The sequence below is a fragment of the Papaver somniferum genome, chromosome 8 (genome assembly GCF_003573695.1).
Source record: "Papaver somniferum cultivar HN1 chromosome 8, ASM357369v1, whole genome shotgun sequence".
Classification (NCBI taxonomy): domain Eukaryota; kingdom Viridiplantae; phylum Streptophyta; class Magnoliopsida; order Ranunculales; family Papaveraceae; genus Papaver; species Papaver somniferum.
Window position 1 is genome coordinate 145,683,489 of NC_039365.1, and position 18,212 is coordinate 145,701,700.

The 18,212-nt window shown below is 37.9% G+C and overlaps 1 protein-coding gene and 1 long non-coding RNA gene across 5 annotated transcripts; both read left to right on the top strand.

Moving 5' to 3' along the window:
* The first annotated feature begins 7,843 nt into the window (after window positions 1-7,843).
* Window positions 7,844-9,854, top strand: LOC113301240. Its single transcript, XM_026549998.1, has 2 exons — window positions 7,844-8,370; window positions 9,232-9,854. Exons 1-2 carry the CDS (start codon window positions 7,981-7,983, stop codon window positions 9,715-9,717), a joined length of 876 nt encoding a protein of 291 aa, XP_026405783.1. The 5' UTR covers window positions 7,844-7,980; the 3' UTR covers window positions 9,718-9,854.
* Window positions 9,855-14,387: 4,533 nt separating this feature from the next.
* On the top strand, window positions 14,388-17,829 carry LOC113303641. 4 transcript variants are annotated; one of them, XR_003337644.1, is made up of 8 exons: window positions 14,388-15,071; window positions 15,174-15,686; window positions 15,843-15,878; window positions 15,977-16,055; window positions 16,214-16,273; window positions 16,718-16,768; window positions 17,171-17,348; window positions 17,452-17,829. It is a non-coding gene; the product is annotated as an uncharacterized LOC113303641 (long non-coding RNA). The 4 variants fall into 4 exon arrangements; XR_003337643.1 differs by having other exon boundaries at window positions 15,174-15,670; XR_003337642.1 differs by having other exon boundaries at window positions 15,174-15,645.
* The last annotated feature ends 383 nt before the right edge of the window (window positions 17,830-18,212 follow it).

An 18,212-nucleotide genomic window follows, 5' to 3' on the forward strand; every position in this document is an offset into this window, starting at 1 on the left:
TCTCAGACTTCATAGATTTTACCCATTTGACATCTTTAGCAGCAGCCTTATAATTTTTAAGTTCAATTTCAGATTGAATGATAGAAGTAAATACAAGTGGTAAAGAGTAAATATTTGCTAAATACATCTTTAAAAGATAATGATACAAGGGACTTGGTTCCTTTTGTTGATGGTACGAATGTTCTAGGCAGCAAGTGGGCATACAAGATTAAATACAAATCAGATGGTACTATTGAAAGATATAAGTCTCGCTTAGTTGCTCAAGGTTGTGGTCAACATGATGGTATTGATTGTTTTGAATCTTTCAGCCCGGTGGTTAATACCTCAACTATTAGAAGTGTTCTTACTCTAGCTCTATCTAGGAACTGGCCTATTCAACAGCTAGATATTTCTAATGCATTCTTGCATGGAAACTTGACTGAAGATGTGTTTATGAGACAGCCTAAAGGGTTTGAAGATTCTGTTCATCCTGATTATGTATGTCACCTCGAGAAATATATAGCGTCAAACAAGCTCTTAGAGCTTGGTTTGAGAAATTTTGTGCTTTTCTTACTCAGCATTGTTTTATTAAATCTGTTTTTACTTCTGTGTTCATCTACAGATCTGGTTCAAGAATGATTGTTCTGTTATTGTATGTGGATGAAATTATCTTAACAGGCTCTTCCCTTGAGTTGCTTCATTCTTTTATTTATGTATTGAGCAAAGAATTTTCTATGAAAGACTTAGGGGATTTGCATTTATTTCTTGGTACTGAATGCACAGAACATCTGACACACTCTTATTGTCTCAGCAAAAGTATGTTCTTCACTTACTTCAGAAAGATGATATGCTCCTTTGTGGGCCTGCAACTACACCAGTTACTTCTGGTCCAAGGGTTTCAGTCCACCATGGTATTGTGTTGGATGATGCTGATGTTACCTTTTATAGAAGAATTGTTTGTGGGTTACAATACTTAACATTAACTAGACCCGATTTGTGCTTTGTTGTGAACTATGTTTGCCAGTTTATGTACATACCAACTTCTGTTCATCTTCAGTTAGTTAAAAGAATATTGCGTTATGTGAAAGGTATTGTTAGTTCTGGTGTGACTCTCTCTGCAGGGCCTTGTGATGTTCTTCAAGCTTACTCGGACTCTGACTGGGCAAGCTACCCTGATACTCGCAAGTCCACTGCAGGATATTGTATTTTTCTTGGAAACTCTTTGGTCTCATGGAGCTCAAAGAAACAACCTACTATCTCTCGATATTTTGCTGAGAAAAAATACAAGGCTTTGGATGTAACCAGTGCATAGATGCTGTGGATTTACTATTTACTTACAGAGTTGGGTGTCTCTTTATCATCTCCTTTTATTTTGTTTTGCGACAACAGTAGTGCTGGTAGTTTGGCTGCAAACCCTGTTTTTCACGCCAGAACAAAACACATTGAGATAGATTATCATTGCATTCGCAATCTCGTAGAGAGTGGATTTCTGCAAGTCTCATATGTTCCTTCTCAATATCAAGTTGTTGATCTTATGACAAAGGGCTTGGGAGTTACTTTGTTCATTTTCTTAGCTAACAAACTTATGTACTTACAGATCCATCAGTTTGAGGGGGGATGTTAGTGTACATGAGTGTAAGAAAGATGTAATTTTCCTTTTATGTTTTTTACTTATGTCGGGTGTTTCTTGTTTCGGGTGTCTTTAGCTTTCGTTTGGTTTCAGACACATTAACTCTATTTCTTTTTTTTTTTTTTTTTACACAATCCGCAGGGTTTAAGGAGAACCCAGAACCTTACAAACTAAGCCAAAGAAAAGAAAACCAAAAAAGAAAAAACAACCTACTTTCTATAGTAGATCTTACGACTACTATCCTCTTCAACAATCTTTTTCAACTTATTATCAAAACTGAAGGGATCTACTTCTACAAAATTTCCTCTAGGATGACAACTTGCAAGATAATCAGCAGCTCTATTAGTCTCCCTATAAACCTTTGAGTATCTGATGCTGTCAAAAATTTGCCTGAGATGAACAATTCTTCGCCAGACATGAAGAACACTCCAAGATGGAATGGCCTTACTGTCAGAGAGAAGGTTATAAACCACCAAAGAATCAGTACTGATATGCAATATTTTGTGTCTTTTGAACTTTGCTACATTCAACCCCAGTTCTACTCCTTGCAGTTCATGAGCCTCAATAGTAGCAGGAATGGAGCCCCCACAAGCAGCAGACAATACAGTCCCCAAGTGATCTCTAATAATGGCACCACACCCTCGAGAGTCATCCCTTCTAGAACCATCAATATTTATCATGACTTCTTCCTCCATAGGAAAGATCCAGGTACAAGGAATCACATGTGGAACTTTAAAACAACATTCAAAACCCCACCCAGCTACCAATCTTCTAATTTGAGGGCTATCCAGCTCATAAAATTTTGAAGAGACACACTTCAATCTAACATCATTAATAATCATGAGGCTGACTCCATATTCACTCATGCTTTGGTTTGAGAAGACCCTTCTGTTCCTTTTCTTCCAGATATGATAGACAAAACTAGTCAGACAGATTTTCTTCAGAGTAGCAACAACACCATCACCTCTAAAATCGGATAAGCACCACTGAAGTTTAGCATCCCAAGTGTTGCAAGGATTCCTTAAGCAGCCTAGTTTGAGTAAGAGACCCTGGCAAATAGACTTAGAATAAGGACAACTCAAAAATAAGGGGTCTTCATCCTCAGACCCATTTTCACAGAATAAACAAGCATTACTATCAGTAAGTCCCCACTTCTTCAATTTTGTTTTATTTTTAAGTCTTCTCAAGCATGCCACCCAAAAATGAAGGAATGTCTTGGAATTCTATGTTTAAACCAAGTGATCTTATACCAAGGAAATTCCTTTCTAGTCCCAATCAGATCATTGTAAGGCATTTTCATATTGAATTCCCCAGTAACACTAGATTTCCAAATGAGTTGGTCCTTATCTCTAGTATCAAATTCCACTACCTGCAGGAGGGAAGATGTGCGGTACAATTGTCATTGTGAGAGCACATAGGAAAATTTCACCTTTCATCCTTCATATAACTATCCACGTGCATTTGTGGATTATGACAAATATTATTGCAACAATCTTCAGGGACCCAATCACAAATTCTACCATTAGGATGCCAAAACCCATAAAGACAACTAGTATTTTCACCATTACCAAGACAAACTCCCATAAATTGCTGAGCAAATCTTCTGCAATCAAGAATTCTTCTCCATCTCCAAGAACAATCCTTGGGTACTGATAGTGACCAAAAATCTCTGCCTTTAATCAAGTTACCATGGATCCATTGAGTCCAAATGGTCTCCTTCCCAGAGGATATGTCCCAAATATGCCTTAAATTGGCAGTAACATTAGTAATCTCCAAATCCCAAGACCACCAACTTTTTCAGGGGTGCGGACTTTATTCCAACCAACAGGATTATGCCTTTTATCCAAGTCAGAGCCTGACCACAGAAATCTCTTGAAGATAGTATTGAGTTCTTTTATCACCCTCTTAGGAATAATAAAACATGAAAACCAAAAATAAACCATGCCACTAAGCACATGTTGAATTAACATAAGTCTTCCAGCAAAAGACAAATGCCTACCTTTCCAAGACGTAACCCTTTTAGTTACCATTTCAATGAGGGATAAGCAATCATTATAGGAGAGATTTGTAGAAATCAGAGGGACTCCTAAATATCTAAAAAGTAAAGAACCCTTTGAGCAGTTTAAGCTGGCAATAATTCCCTGAAGAATATCCTCCCCAACAGCAGAGGAATAAAGAGAAGTCTTTTTAAGATAGATCACTAAACCTGAAAACAGGCTAAAGTCCAATAACACTTTGCCAAGCACTTGAGCAGAATTAATATTACCTTTGAGGAACATTAAAACATCATCTGCAAAGCAGAGATGGGTGAGCTGAGTGTGCTTACATTTAGGATGAAGACCAAAGAAGCCAGAGTTGACCTGTTTCTTCACTAAGGAACTTAAGACCTCCATAACCATAACAACAAATAGGGAGACATTGGACAACCTTGTCTAATACCCCTCTTACCTCCAAAAAATCCATAAGGTGAACCATTCACAAGCACAGAAAACTTTGTAGAAGAAATGCACGCAAGAATCTATTGAATAAAAAGCTAAGGAAAACCAAATTTTATCATGACAACACTTATTGACTCCCAACTAACTGTATCATTGGCTTTTTGGAGATCAATTTTCAAGGAGCATCTAGGAGTACCTACAGTATTATGATAATTTCTAACTATTTCATGTGCAAGAAGGATATTATCTTGAATGGATCTTCCTGAGATAAAGGCAGATTGATTTGAGCTTACTAACCCCTTCAAAACAAATTTCATTCTAGAGGAGATAATCTTTGTGATACACTTATATAAGACACTGCAACAAGATATAGGCCTAAAATCAACAATGGAAGAGGGATTCTCACATTTGGCAACAAGGGTGATGAAAGTGCTATTTACCTCTTTGAGCAGTTTGCCAGACTTGAAAAAATTCATGATAGCAGCCAGAAAATCATCACCAACTACAAACCAAGCAACTTTGAAGAAGTAGCTGTTATAGCCATCAGGACCAGGAGCCTTTGAAGAATGAATAGAAGCAAGAGCCTCCACAATTTCATCTCTAGTCACAGGTCTAGTTAAGTTACAAGCATCTTCACGAGAAACAAATTTTTCAAACTGCAACTCTTCAAGAACATCCAAAGAATTACCTAAAGGATCAACATTGAATAAGGAACTGAAAAAAATCAACACACTCAGCTCTAATAGATTTATCATCTTCCAATCTAACTTGGTCCCTTGAATTAAGAATGAGAATATTATTTCCAGACCTTCTTTCCCTCAAAATGGAATGGAAGAATTTAATATTAGTATCCCCTCCTTCCATCCACTTAACTTTAGACTTTTCTTTAACAAAAGACTCCTCGTATCTGACAAGCTTAGCATAATATCTAACTGCTTCCTTTTCCCTCCTAACAATATCTCCATTTAAAGGAGAAACTTGAAGTTGTTCTTGGAGATTATGCACGAGTCCTTGAGCAGCAATAACCTGGTCAGAAATTTTTTCAAATCTAGAAATCTTCCACTCTCCCAAGACCTTTCTAAGTTTCTTAAGTTTAGTCACAATGACCATCATAGGATTACCATGCACAGGAAGCTCCCAAACACTTCTAACAACATCCAAAAAATCTGGTTCTTCTGCCCAAAAACTGCAAAATCTGAATGGATGAGGACCATGAAATCTACCTTCAAAAATGCTTACAACAGAGGAGCTATTATCTGAAATTCCAGGGACAAGAAACTCAGCACTAGATTCAGCAAACTCCTCAATCCATTCCAAATTCACAAGCACCCTATCAATCTTTGAAGAAAGTTTAGTATCATCTTCATGTTTATTGCTCCAGGTATAAAAACATCCATTGTATCTTAAGTCAAAAAGGTGGACCTCCTGAGTACAATCCCAAAAATCAGAAAAATTTGCAGGAATAACATCAGCACCACCAATCTTATCTTTGATCTCCAGAATGGAATTAAAATCTCCCAACACCATCCAAGATTTACTATTAATTCTACCAAAAGCTTTCAAATCATTCCAAAGACTCCTTCTCTGAACAATATCATTGCTTCCATACACAAAAGTAACTACAAAATTTTTATTCTGAAAAGAAGTAACATCAAGAAAAATAGCTTGAGCAGAAGTATGAAGAACATTCACAGAAAAAATTTCCTCATTCCACCCAATCCAAATTCTCCCAGAAGAATCATGTGAATAATTATCAACAATATTCCAAGAATAACTTATTCTATTCCTTATTGTATCTTTATTGACTGCCTAGACATGAGTCTCTACAACACCCACCATGGCTAACTTATTAGTACTAATATAATTACTAATTTCTTTTTTTTAGGGGATCATTTAGACCCCTTATATTTCAGTTCCCAACCTTAATCATGATAAAAGAGGAGGGGGAGGATGGTTAGTTTTCTTAACCTTTGCAGTCTTTTTATCTGCAGCTTTAACATTTAACAAACTCTTACCTTGAGTAGAAGATTTAGGCAAAAAATGGGCTCTGGCTCCCTCATTTTCCTTTTGACCCTCATCCAATTTCTCCACCTGAGTTAACAGATATCCAGGCAAAGAATCTACAACACCTTGATTACCCACAGAAGCTTCAGGCACAGAACCAAGAGGTAGAGAACAATCATTTGGACCTACAGTAGCCCTAGTATTACCACTAGATCTCAAATTATGAGAACCCATAGGAACATCTACCAATACTTACTTCCATAAACTCACCAGTCCCTGTCTTAGTCAGCTGATGAAATTTATTATTAATAGTAATAGGAACTTCTACCATAAGAGCAACACCACTTCCAGAAGCCCCTTCATTCCCTGCAATTCCATTCTTATTGAGAACTGAGTTCTTCCTTCCTCTCTTTAAACTTTTAGCAACCCATACTTCACTTCCTCCAACTTGCTTATCCTTTTCCTTGTTTGCCTCAGCTATTTTCTTTGCAATAGAAGCATCAACAACAATTTTAGCTGCAAAAGCAATGTCACATTTCTCAGTGGAATGGCCAAAAACAGAACAATGAGAACATTCTAATGGTTTCAGAATCAATGTTGACTTCCACACACACTAGCATAAGTCATTCTAGATCTAGTGGCAGTTTGTTTATCTAATAAGAGAGGAACACCAATGAAACTAGCCAACTTACTTAGACCTTTAGCATTCCAGAGATGGAGAGGCACATTTCTTAGATTAACCTAGATGGGAATAGTCTTCAGTTCAGCCAACTCCTTCTCAATCATTAATGACCAAGGTCTAACCTCAAATGGTTGTCCAGAGATAAATAAGCATCCATACTCCAATGCCATAGCTCTATCTTCAACATAATCAAATTCAAAGACAAAAACTCCATCTCCATGAAGAGTCATCTTCAATTCTCCTTTAATCTTCTATACTCTTTTAACAAAATTCCTGACCATCAGAAATGGTAATCTCTTACCCACAAAACATCATACCACCAATTTCTCACAACGATGAACATCATCCTCCAATTCAGTCTCCGAGAAAACTGTTAGTTTCGCCCCCTCAATTAACCCTGGAGGTTCATAAGGGAGAGGGTCATGAAGAATCTCCTCCTTTTCAGAGCTAAACATATCAGCCCATCGCAGAGTACCAAAAACCCTATTTGCAGAAGAACCAAATAGCCTCAACTTTGGGGAATTACCAGTGCTACCATGTAAATGAGATTCAAAACTCAGATCCGTCGAACCACCCATAATAACTGAAATCACGGAGAAAGAAAGCCAGAAAACAACACTACACCAATCATTGAAACCCAGAAAAGTAAAGAAGAAACAAATCTCAGAAGAAATCCACTGAGATCTTGAAGAAATGAAGAGCTTGACCAGAGTCAACATCGCAAGAAAAATCGCCTCTCACACCCTTGACTTTCTCTCTCTCTGGATACCCCTACTAAATCCCATTCTATTTCTATTGTTGCTCCCTGTGTATGAACGTATTTAGTATTCTAATACTAACTTTTATCTCTCTGAATTTGTTTCATCAACTTATCTTTCAAGCTGTCCAAACTACTTGGTCATGAACAAAAAATTAGATGTCCAGAACTCTTTGATTATTTTTTTTGTTTTGAACTCTTCAATGAAATCATATCTAATTAATAAACCAGGTTAAATAGAATTTCCCAGATACGCGTATGATCTTTGTGTCGACAATTTCTAACTTATATTTTCCCAGATACGAATATGATTTTCCCGTCCACAATTTCAAACTTATAATTTCTCTTCATCCCACGTTTGATATTACATGTCTACAACTCCATTTCTCCACGCGTTATTAACACTTCACCAAGATATATACACTTCACGCAATTTCTTTGTTTACTCTCTATCCTTCTAACCAATCCCCTCTAGATCAGTGTTACTCCCATGGCGGAGGAAACTGGTACAAGAGGGAACCTCAACATCAAACGCAAAAGAAAAAACTCCCGTTTTCTATCTTGTTTCGGTTTTCCACACCGAGATGACAAATATTTGCCGGAACTAAATGTCTGTGATGACCAAAAAAAGACACGTCGCTGGTTTTCTAGTGCGAAACTTCGTCTGAAGAACTCCGTCAAAGAAACTATTGCAGTTTATAACCCACCAATCTTTAAGAAAATTGATGGCAAGAAGCAGATTAAAGAAGTGAGGTATGACAACTTCACGGGGAAAGGCCGGAGTCCGGCGAGTCTAGATCGTAAAACAGTGAAGTTTGCCGCGATTGAAACTCTATTGTCATTTGACCAAACGCTGAACTCTGATGGGAAACCAGGAAAGGTATGTCTTCGATGAATTTGACCTCAGTTAATCATTTAAAGTTCATATATTCATTTTAAGCGCCATCCGGTAGAAATTATATAACTCATGATTTTTGAAAAATTCCAAACTTATACTGGACATCCGGAATTTTGCTTTGAAATCAGGATTTTACATGATTTTAGGTCTACATTCATGAATTCATTCCTCTATAAAATACAACGTTTGCTTCGTACTATTCATCAACTGAAAGTCATTCTGAATTAGCTTCAAGTCCTAACTCGCCATTGTGCACCTGATGCACCCGACAGCCTTAATATTACGATATTGTTCCTTTCGGATTTCTTTGAAATTTTCTTTTGGAGGATGACGTTCCGGATTGTCAACTTACCGGACTGTCATCAGTTAATTAGTTCCCTTGTACTAATCAGGTAGTGACTCGCATGTAAGTAATTGGTTCATATCTGTGTAACTTTGTCAACCAAATCTATATCACAACTGTCTTCTTGACATTCCCCGGTGACAGTGTTGTCCCCTTACCTAGTTAAGGTAGGAGGACAAATATATGTTAAGCACGTTCATCGAATGATATCTGTAGGTAGATGGATTAATACTGGCCGATTGCACAACGTAAAATGAAAACAAAAATAAAAATAATTCTTTGATCAACACTTGACTTTGACTTGGTCTCAGTCTTGACTGTTTCATGTATTGTATCGTGTAATCACATCATCAAGTTTGTTCTCTCGATAGAGAATTAATGAGCAACTCAGCAAATCGCGCAAATTGTTTTGTACTTAAAATTTATAAATTACATGTAAACGGTAAACCTTGACAAAAGATATAATTTAAAATTTAACTTTGTTTTGTACTTTTGATTAGGAAATGTGTGGAGGAACCACTAAGAAAAACATCATCGGATCCGGTAAACTACCGACGGATACGTCTAAAAGATTGGAAGTGATGAAGGTTGAGACGACAGTTGGTTATCAACGTGATTCTCCGGTAAAGAAGTCTAGTCGAGAAATGGTCACAATGTCCGCACAGTTACGAAATTCACTAGGCCCGAGTAGGAAATTTAGTGAAAAAACTACTGGAAAATTTGGCCCGATAGTAGGTATGTCAGTTTTAGTTGTGATAATGGCAATGATGCTTCTGTTGGGAAAGATTTCTGCTATATTCTACACTGCAGCTTGGTTATATTTTCTTCATTACTATAGAATGATGGGAGGAAAAATAATAAAGGAAATCGAAGGAAAAAGGTCAAATACAATCAATATTACGAAAAGCTTCAACTCAAAAGACTTTAAGAAGAGAGCACTTTTGGAAGGACTGGTCGAGAAGAAACACATGTGGTCTCTTAGATGATGCTGGGTTTTGAGATCGGAAAAGGGTTCCATTTTTTACATAAATTTGATATCTGGTGAGATAAATTGTAACTGTATTACTTATTATTCTTTTCCTTATGTTCTTTGAGTTTGTATAAATTATTTTTACTAAAAAAAGAGTTTGTACTATAAGTTATCAAAATTACACTAACCTATGCTAAAATATTTGTTTGGGGTTTCACCTTGGTACTGAATCATCTACCCCATCACAAACATGTATACACAGGCTTTATATAAAAGTATATTAAAGCAAACCAGAATAAAAGCAAGAACATAAGATTTGTAGTGGTTGAACAATAGTTACAATATACATAAACTTGTGTATATTGTCTATAATGATATTTTCTCCTGAAACGAAAAAATCTCTGAAAATAATTACAGGAAAAGAGTAATTTAAAAAGTTGGTGATGATGACTAAAAATTCGGAATTTTGAAAATTGATATTAAATTGCACATTCGTTATAGTGACTAGGACATCGGTTTCTTTTATAGCAATTATAATTTATAAACTTATTATTACTAAAAAACAGAAGAAGCACTTCAGAACTAATTTGGTACTAGTACAATTAGGTTTTTCAGGTGCCGTTAGGGCGTCCACAACTAAGTTGGACTCATTTCTACCAAATATATTCCAAGCCATTGAAATCTTCGTTCCTGGCTATTAAATGTGTGCACTTGACTGGTTTTCTTAATGGATTGTCAGAAAAACTTTTTCTTCACTCCTTTCTTAAACTCGAAAAACCTGAAAATGAAGAATATTACAGTTTCTGATTCCTGATAAAATAGGCTTCTCTTAAATGTAGCTTACGTATTTATTATTATTGTTATTATTTTATTCACAACTGAGACTGTTTTATGGGTCCTGAAAATTTTTCTTACAAGTACATCTTCAGGTAAAGACGGTTTGTGAGCTCAACACCTTCTTGATGCATTGAGTGGTGGTGGTGCCGCTGTAGTCGAGGAGCTTTTATCTGCCATCACTGGTGTGGTCAATTTATGGCTTGCAGGTAATTGCCCCTCAGCACTAGATGAGTATATAGTGAGTGCTTCACTAACTCCTTTATTGAGGCTGTTGATACATGAAAAATAATTCCCCTTAACCAGGTTAGAGTGCCCCAAAGAGGGAAAAGGCCACATATGGGACATGGGGACTTGGGGACTAAGGCCCAAGTCCACCAAAGAAGTACCCATGAGGTGGAAGGGACAAAGGAGGAATTAACAAGGAAGAAGGAGGTTACATTAGAAAAGGGATGTTATTAGTGGTAATTAAGGAGGTTTAGGACACATGGCAAGATGTCATAAAAAGGAAGGGGTTTTGGAAAGTCTATATAAGGAAGGACAAGGTACAATGGAAAGACAACTCTCTCTCATACCATTCTAAGAAAAGTGAGGTCATCTTGGTACACTAGGACGAGTAGCACTCAACGAGAATTCCGGTATTAACATTTGGCGACCACACCTGGAGGCTCGTGCCTAGTCTATCATAATGCAGCCGAGCGATACTAACCCGAACGCGACTAACGATCTGTTGAATAATCCTCCCCCTAACTTAGAAGGGGAGCGGATAGGGATAGTGACATACCTAATCTTACAAGCAAGAAGACCTGAGGCGACGCAGGAGAAGGATAAGCAACTAGAGGGTGGAAGCACGTCACTCGAGCAACCAACTTTAAAATAAATGCAGAAAGAGTTGTAGGAACACATCCGCAGGGAAAGAGAGTTGAGAAAATTGCTAAAAGAAGCTAGCAACGAGAAAAGCGCCAAGGAAGCCTTAGAAAGCGCCGAGGATAAAGGAGAGGATCACAGAATGATGACGCAGGAAGAGATGGCCAAGTTTTTCGAGACGAACTACAAAGTGGTAAAACAGAATAACTACGATTTTATGGCAAGCCCGTATACCCCTGAGATCGTGGATTATCAATACCCAGAATATTATACCTCACCAAAGTTCAAAGTGTATGACGGAAAAGGGAATTCGCGATAACATCTTAGCCGATTCATCGCTTCTATGAACGATCGAGCCTCTGATGGGAAGTTATGCCTAAGGGAGTTCCCGAAGTCGTTGTCTGAGACGTCCTTCTCTTGGTATGATAACCTAAAACCCGGAAGCATCAACTTATGGACGGACATGTCCACACACTTCTTCAGAAAGTTTTACTCCGTAAAAAGGAAAGTCACGACCATCGACTTGATTAAGTGTAACCAGTGGTTAGGGGAAGACATAGGGAAGTATATCACTCGGTTTCGACATTTCGCACTGGATTGCCATGAGGACGTTAAAGAAGATGCACTAGTGGAGATCTGCGTACGAGGATTGATATCATGTTTCAATAAAAGCCTAGTGAACTTCCGATTTCCAACTTTCGTCGAGCTAGAAGAAGCTGCAGCGAGAATCGCCGGTTGTGTTGAAGAAAGCAACTCGGATTATGTCTGGCGCAACGCAGTCAACACTGTATCAACAACACCAAGGAACACCCGTGCAAACAACAACCAAGAAGGCTGGGGCGCGAAAATAAATCAGTCATACAGGGACCAAGCGCTTCCTCCCCCATTGCCCTGTAGTAAAGAGAAGATCATCGGACTCCTGGAGCAGTGGATAGCGAATAAAGAAATTCAGCTGCCTTCAACAAGGGCGGACCCCAACGATATCCAGAAGAGCAATGCCAGGAACTGTCACTTCCGTCGCAGAGTACAGCACCCCACGGTCGACTGCTATAACCTAAGAATAATGTTTCAGAAGAAACTGGAAGTGGGCGAAATCGAAATGGGAGATTTCGAGGGAGGAAAAGAAACTCAAAATCAGGTAATGATGCTTTCTCATGATCCCAGCGGAGACGAATGGCAACCCTGGGAAGAAAAGGACGAAGAATCATGCGAGATCACCATAGAGGGCTGCGTATTTACAAACACAGATGGCGTCGCTAGAAAATTCGCGGGCACAGTGTTGGCCCAACAGTTTTTGACTCGTTGGGTTTTAGTGAGGATCAAAGCAGGGATGCGGCCAAATCTATTGCAGCAATTGCGGCAGGAAAGCCTTACGATTCCCTCCCCAAAGAAGCTATTGTGTTCACGGACGAGGATATTTGCTATCCGGGAGAGCACCTTAGACCATTGTATCTGACCGCGCATATCAATAAGATCCCTTTGAAGAGGGCCTTCGTGGATGGGGGCGCATCTCTAAATTTAATCTCTACATACACACTAGACATTCTCGGGGTGCAGCAGTCGGCAGTCAAAATGCGAACCACAATGGTGAAAGGATTCGGAGGACATACCCAGAAGGCCATCGGGATCGTCCATTTGGTTATGAAGATTGGTCTCATTCGCGGGCTTACCCCTTTCTCCGTACTAGAAGACGACACGACATTCCATGTACTGCTAGGACGAGGGTGGTCACTCAACCATAAAGTGGTAGCGTCAACATACCATCAGTGCGTCAAAACTAACATAGGAGGAACGCAATTCCGGATACCAGCCACGAGCCACCCCTTCGACCCGGAAGAAGCTTATATGGCAGACGCGGTTTTCTATGATTTGGCTAAGGAAGCGGACGAAATTCCCGAGGTAAAACTTACCCCACTACCAAAATGGGGTGAGGAAGAGAATACGGAGCCAACCAAGTCGGTTTTCAGCCCGTCCAGGATGACGTTCCCAGAAGAAAGAAAGCGGAAGCATGAAGATCAACCGAGGTTCCAACGTTTCTCAAGACCGGATGGGGGATACGTGTACCGCTTATAGCAATTAACCGGGGGAGCGTCTACAAGCACGCAAAACTTCGACTCACTCAATGTATAGGCCCCCTCAGATGATCAAAACCTAAACGAGCTGCCTTACAATACAATCGATGATGGAGAATTACAGGAACTACTTGGTGCGAATACACAGTCTATAGAAGAACGGGCTCCTAAAGACCTCACCATGGATGATGTAGAAGAGATTAACATCGGAACAGAAAATGACAAGAGGCCAATCATGATCAATAAAAGTTTGGACGTGAAAGAAAGGGAAGCATTGATCGCCCTGCTCAGGGAATACAGAGATGTTTTCTCTTACGATTATGATGAAATGTCGGGTCTAGACAGCAGCCTCGTAGCTCATAACCTTGGAGTGTCTCCTGAACTCCAGCCGATAAAACAAAGAAGTAGAGAGTTACCGAGGGCAACCGCCTTCCCAATAAAGGAAGAGGTGGAACGCCTGTTGAAATCCAAGTTCATCAGACCTATTCAGCACCCGACCTGGTTAGCCAACATCGTAGTGAAGAAGAATGGAAAGATCCGGTGCTGCGTGGACTATAGGGATCTCAATCGGGCATGTCCCAAAGACGATTTCCCACTGCCCAACATCGATTTAAAGCTGGACACGACGGGAGGCAAGACGCACTTCTCCACTACACCATTTCCTGGTTTTAGCAATACCTCAATTTCGGAGGTGCGCAACGGATATAGACGTTGCATACTTCGCAACAACTATATCCGTTGCATACACGAAAATACGTTGCACTTAATCTTAATTACTAGGAAAGAAATAAAGAAATAGAAACCAGGATATGGGTGTCTTTATTAAAATAGTTGAGGACTTAAATGTCTCTCTGATTCTTATTATCTTCTTTTTTATTTTTTTCTTCTTATTTTCTTCTTTCCCAGCATCGAGTTCTCCTCCCCATTTTTTCTTCTCATCTGAGTTCTGACCCAAAAAAAAAAAGAAAAAAAAAAACAACCTAAGACAAGACCTCCAAATCAAACGAAGTTTCCATCAATTAAATTCGTTTCTTCTTAACCCTAGACTCGTGAATCAAAACTACTCCTGAAATCAAACCTAATATTTCAACAAACAAACCCTAGAAATCGTTTTTTTGTTAAGTTGAATGATTGCGAATCAAGCCAAGTTTTCATAAATCAAAACCATTTCTCCTAAATCCTAGTCCCGTGAATCAAACCACTCCGGAAATCAAACCTAATATCTTAATAGACAAACCCTAGAAATCGTTTTTATTTTTTCTTTTTAAGTTGAATGATTTGTAAGGTGGGCTTGGATGATCCAGCCTGAAGTTTTTTTCTCTAGTGATGAACTAATGAATTTTATAGTTATAAATTTATTTCCCTTGATAGGTTTAGGTTTTTTTTTCTTATAATTATCCTTTAAATCCCTAGATTTACAAAAAAAAAAGTCCTAATTGTTTCTTTGTTTGTTAATTAGGAGATGAAGATAGTTTATGGTGATTATTTTTTTCTCTCCCAGTTTGAGCTCTTGGGGCTTTGCTTTGATCTTCAATTTCTTGGTTTTAAGGGTGGAGAAGAAGGGATTTCTTGGTATTGTTTCATTATTGCTCATAAGGTCAGTCATATGCCTACCTCTTCTTGTTTTAACAATCAATTTATTGTTTTCAATGATTGAGGTGAAAATTTTAATTATATGTCTTATTATGTGGTCTTCCAGGTCCTAAATTTCCTACAACCGCAACCTTGGGTTGTGTATTCCGTTCGTAGTTTGATTGGTGTTTCAATTGGTCGTCTTTGAGCGCTTAACTATCTATAACCGCAACCTTTTTATGTCATCTTTGAGCGCTTAACTATCTAAGCTACCCAATCAAAGTTCTCTTTATGATGTGCTGAATTTCTTCTCATAGGAAGTTAAGGAGTGTGTTATTTCTTTCATGGGCCATAGCTTGTACCATGTTTAATTTCTCCACTATTATAGCTTGTATCATGTTCTCCTTTTTTTTTTTTTGAGTTTGCACCGCTTACTGTAGTCTTTGTCCCGTGGCTCCTGTCTTATAGTACAACATTTAACTTCAGAATGCAGGTCATATTACCTACTAATTCGATGTTTCTTATGTATATGATGTGTTGGTCAGACATCTGTAGTTCTGTACCTTGGTTTTAGAGGCCCAAATGGTGCTGCATCGGGGGTAGGCATCTTCTTGATATCCAAGGGTTTGTTGTTGCTCAAGTAGTCTCTCTTTCTCTTCCCATGTCTCTCTTGCACACGTAATTATTGAACAAAAATTGAATTTCTAGCGGTATCTCATTATGATAACATCTGGGCTTATTTTTCTTCTTTCTTTCATGGAAGGGTAATCCAATTTTGGTAATTCTTTGTATACAGATTATACCCATAAAGTGGACTTTCCACAGGGTTCTGGTAACACTCCTACTCAAAAAAGCTCTCATTGTCATACCATTTCTGATGAAAAGGGAAAGTTCACATCTAATTCTATACTTGGGGTAATTTTTCACAAGGTATTGTTGGAGTGGCAGCAATTGCAGCTCAATTACTTGTGGAGCATTGAAGGATTGCAGTTCTATTCCATGCTAACCGGTCGGTATTCCTATCCTCAACCAGCAATTAATATTAACTGCATATGTGAAGTAGTAACTTGAGATTTTTGAAAATGAAACAACATAAAAAAATCAGCAAGGGATCCCATCACTAACAATCTGAATTTTCATGTCAACCTGCTCTTGTGTTGTTTGCAGGAAGAGTGTGAGGACCTACGCCAGCGTGTGAAAGACGGTCAGATGAAGAGGCTCACTACTGTAAATTTTAACTTTCCTTTTGTCTCCTGTTATAGTTACTTGCAAATGTTATATGAAATTCCAAAAATAGTAATTCATCATTCTAATCTCCTAATCATGAAGTCACGGTTTCTTAAACAGATCCTAACGAAGTAATCATATTAGTATATTGTCTCTGTTATTGTTGCAACTAAACAATAGTAAACCAGTTGTGTGAAACTCCATTGATTACCTTAGAAATCCTCGTCCTTGGCTAGATTATATCTTAATTATTTTCATCAGATTGCTATTATTTAATACATGAGCTACATATTGGGAGCCATATAATTCTGTGGTATAAAAATAGTGCTCGTCGTGAAACTGGTAATTTATTTGGGGCATCAAAAAACTTTCTGTTTTCATGTATTCTGTTAATTGTCTGTTGATCAGATACTTACAGTTTTTTCCCTATTTGCCTTTCGGCAGTTGTATGTTGAAGGGAAGGCTAGAGTTCTGCACCAGGATATCACATGTCATGTAAGATTTTTTTAACCTTGGTAAAAAATTTGAAGTATGGTGGTAAGTTTCTTCATTTTGGTTTGTGCCCATCCAGTTGTCAGGACTCAATTGTGTGAGGTTTCCTTTTTTCTTGATAATATGGGACAGTAGTATACTAGAGGATTCCTAAATTGAACGGCAGAATCCAAATAAAAACGTAAAAGAAAAACCTGTTGTACAGGAGTATCATTTTAAATACAAAGAAGTTTTGTAACAGGTCTTTAACTGTTGATGCATAAAATCCGTTTGTGGCTGTATCTACTTTTAAATTTCTCATATATAGCAACGCATTGTTGATTTTAACGTTTTCTTGAAACTTTTATTTTTTATTGTTTATGCTATTCTGGTTGTTTCCTATCTTAATTTACAAATTGTTTTCAGTGGATTGAAAGAGAGCTTGTTATGTTATAAGGGATGGCAAAGAGAATATCCTTCATGACAGTCTTTCTTTAATAATACATGAAGTTCTAAAAGCTTACCACGGCATGACTAATCTGATAGACTGAAGTACTCAAGCAATTATCCTCCATGGGTCATTTGGTGGTTTGCGCTGGAGGAGGTACAGTATAGAGCTCAACTAATCTGTAAGAATTTGAAAAATCTTATTAACGGTTACATTAATCGACTTGCACTAATCATGCTCCTTGTTCAAACTAATGCAGTTCAATCACTGTTGAGGTATGGAGTTTCAATTTGGATAAATGTCCCCTTAGAAACTCTAACTGCAGAAGTGACTGAAAGTGGAGATAAGGGTCACTCGCCTTCAGACGAGCAATGCAGTTGACAGTGAAGGCTCAATTGCAACATACTAATAGGCGATGACTCAAGATCTAGTACCCTTGATAATATCCTTCATGTGAAGAATATATCTGAATGGAGATCAAGGTAAATGTCAATTGTCTTTATTGTAATTTATTAGTATTACTATTGTGATTTTTTAGTTGTTTTCCTAAGGAAAATGGTCTTAATAATGTATATGTAATTGGAAAAACACAATGATGCAAGGATTAATTCTATGGTTGGATATATCAAGTTCATGGTCTTGTAATATTCTGGAAATACAAATTTTGTTTTTAATATATATTTTTTAAAATTTTTATTACATATTTGCAACGCATATAATAGCTACTTAAATTAAGATAAGCGTTGCTTTAATTCTATATTAAGCAACAACGTCTTTAAAATTTGAACAACGTACGTTGCACAGGTTAATTTGTGCAACGGATTTTGGCGTTGCACACAAATTTGCTACGCCATAACCAACAGATATAAGCGTTGGTTAAATTCATTGCAACGCGTATATCCGTCACAAATTGGCTATTTTGGTGTATTGCTCTTTCATGGATGGGTTTAATTGATATAACCAAATAAAGATGTCCGAAGAGGATGCAAAGAAGACTGCCTTCCAAACTCCATATGGGAA

Bases quoted from the DNA above. Each gene is read 5' to 3' on its own strand.
- LOC113301240 (XM_026549998.1), top strand. From the start codon at position 7,981: ATGGCGGAGGAAACTGGTACAAGAGGGAACCTCAACATCAAACGCAAA. The intron at 8,371-9,231 runs GTATGTCTTCGA...ACTTTTGATTAG, and splicing joins CTGATGGGAAACCAGGAAAG to GAAATGTGTGGAGGAACCAC.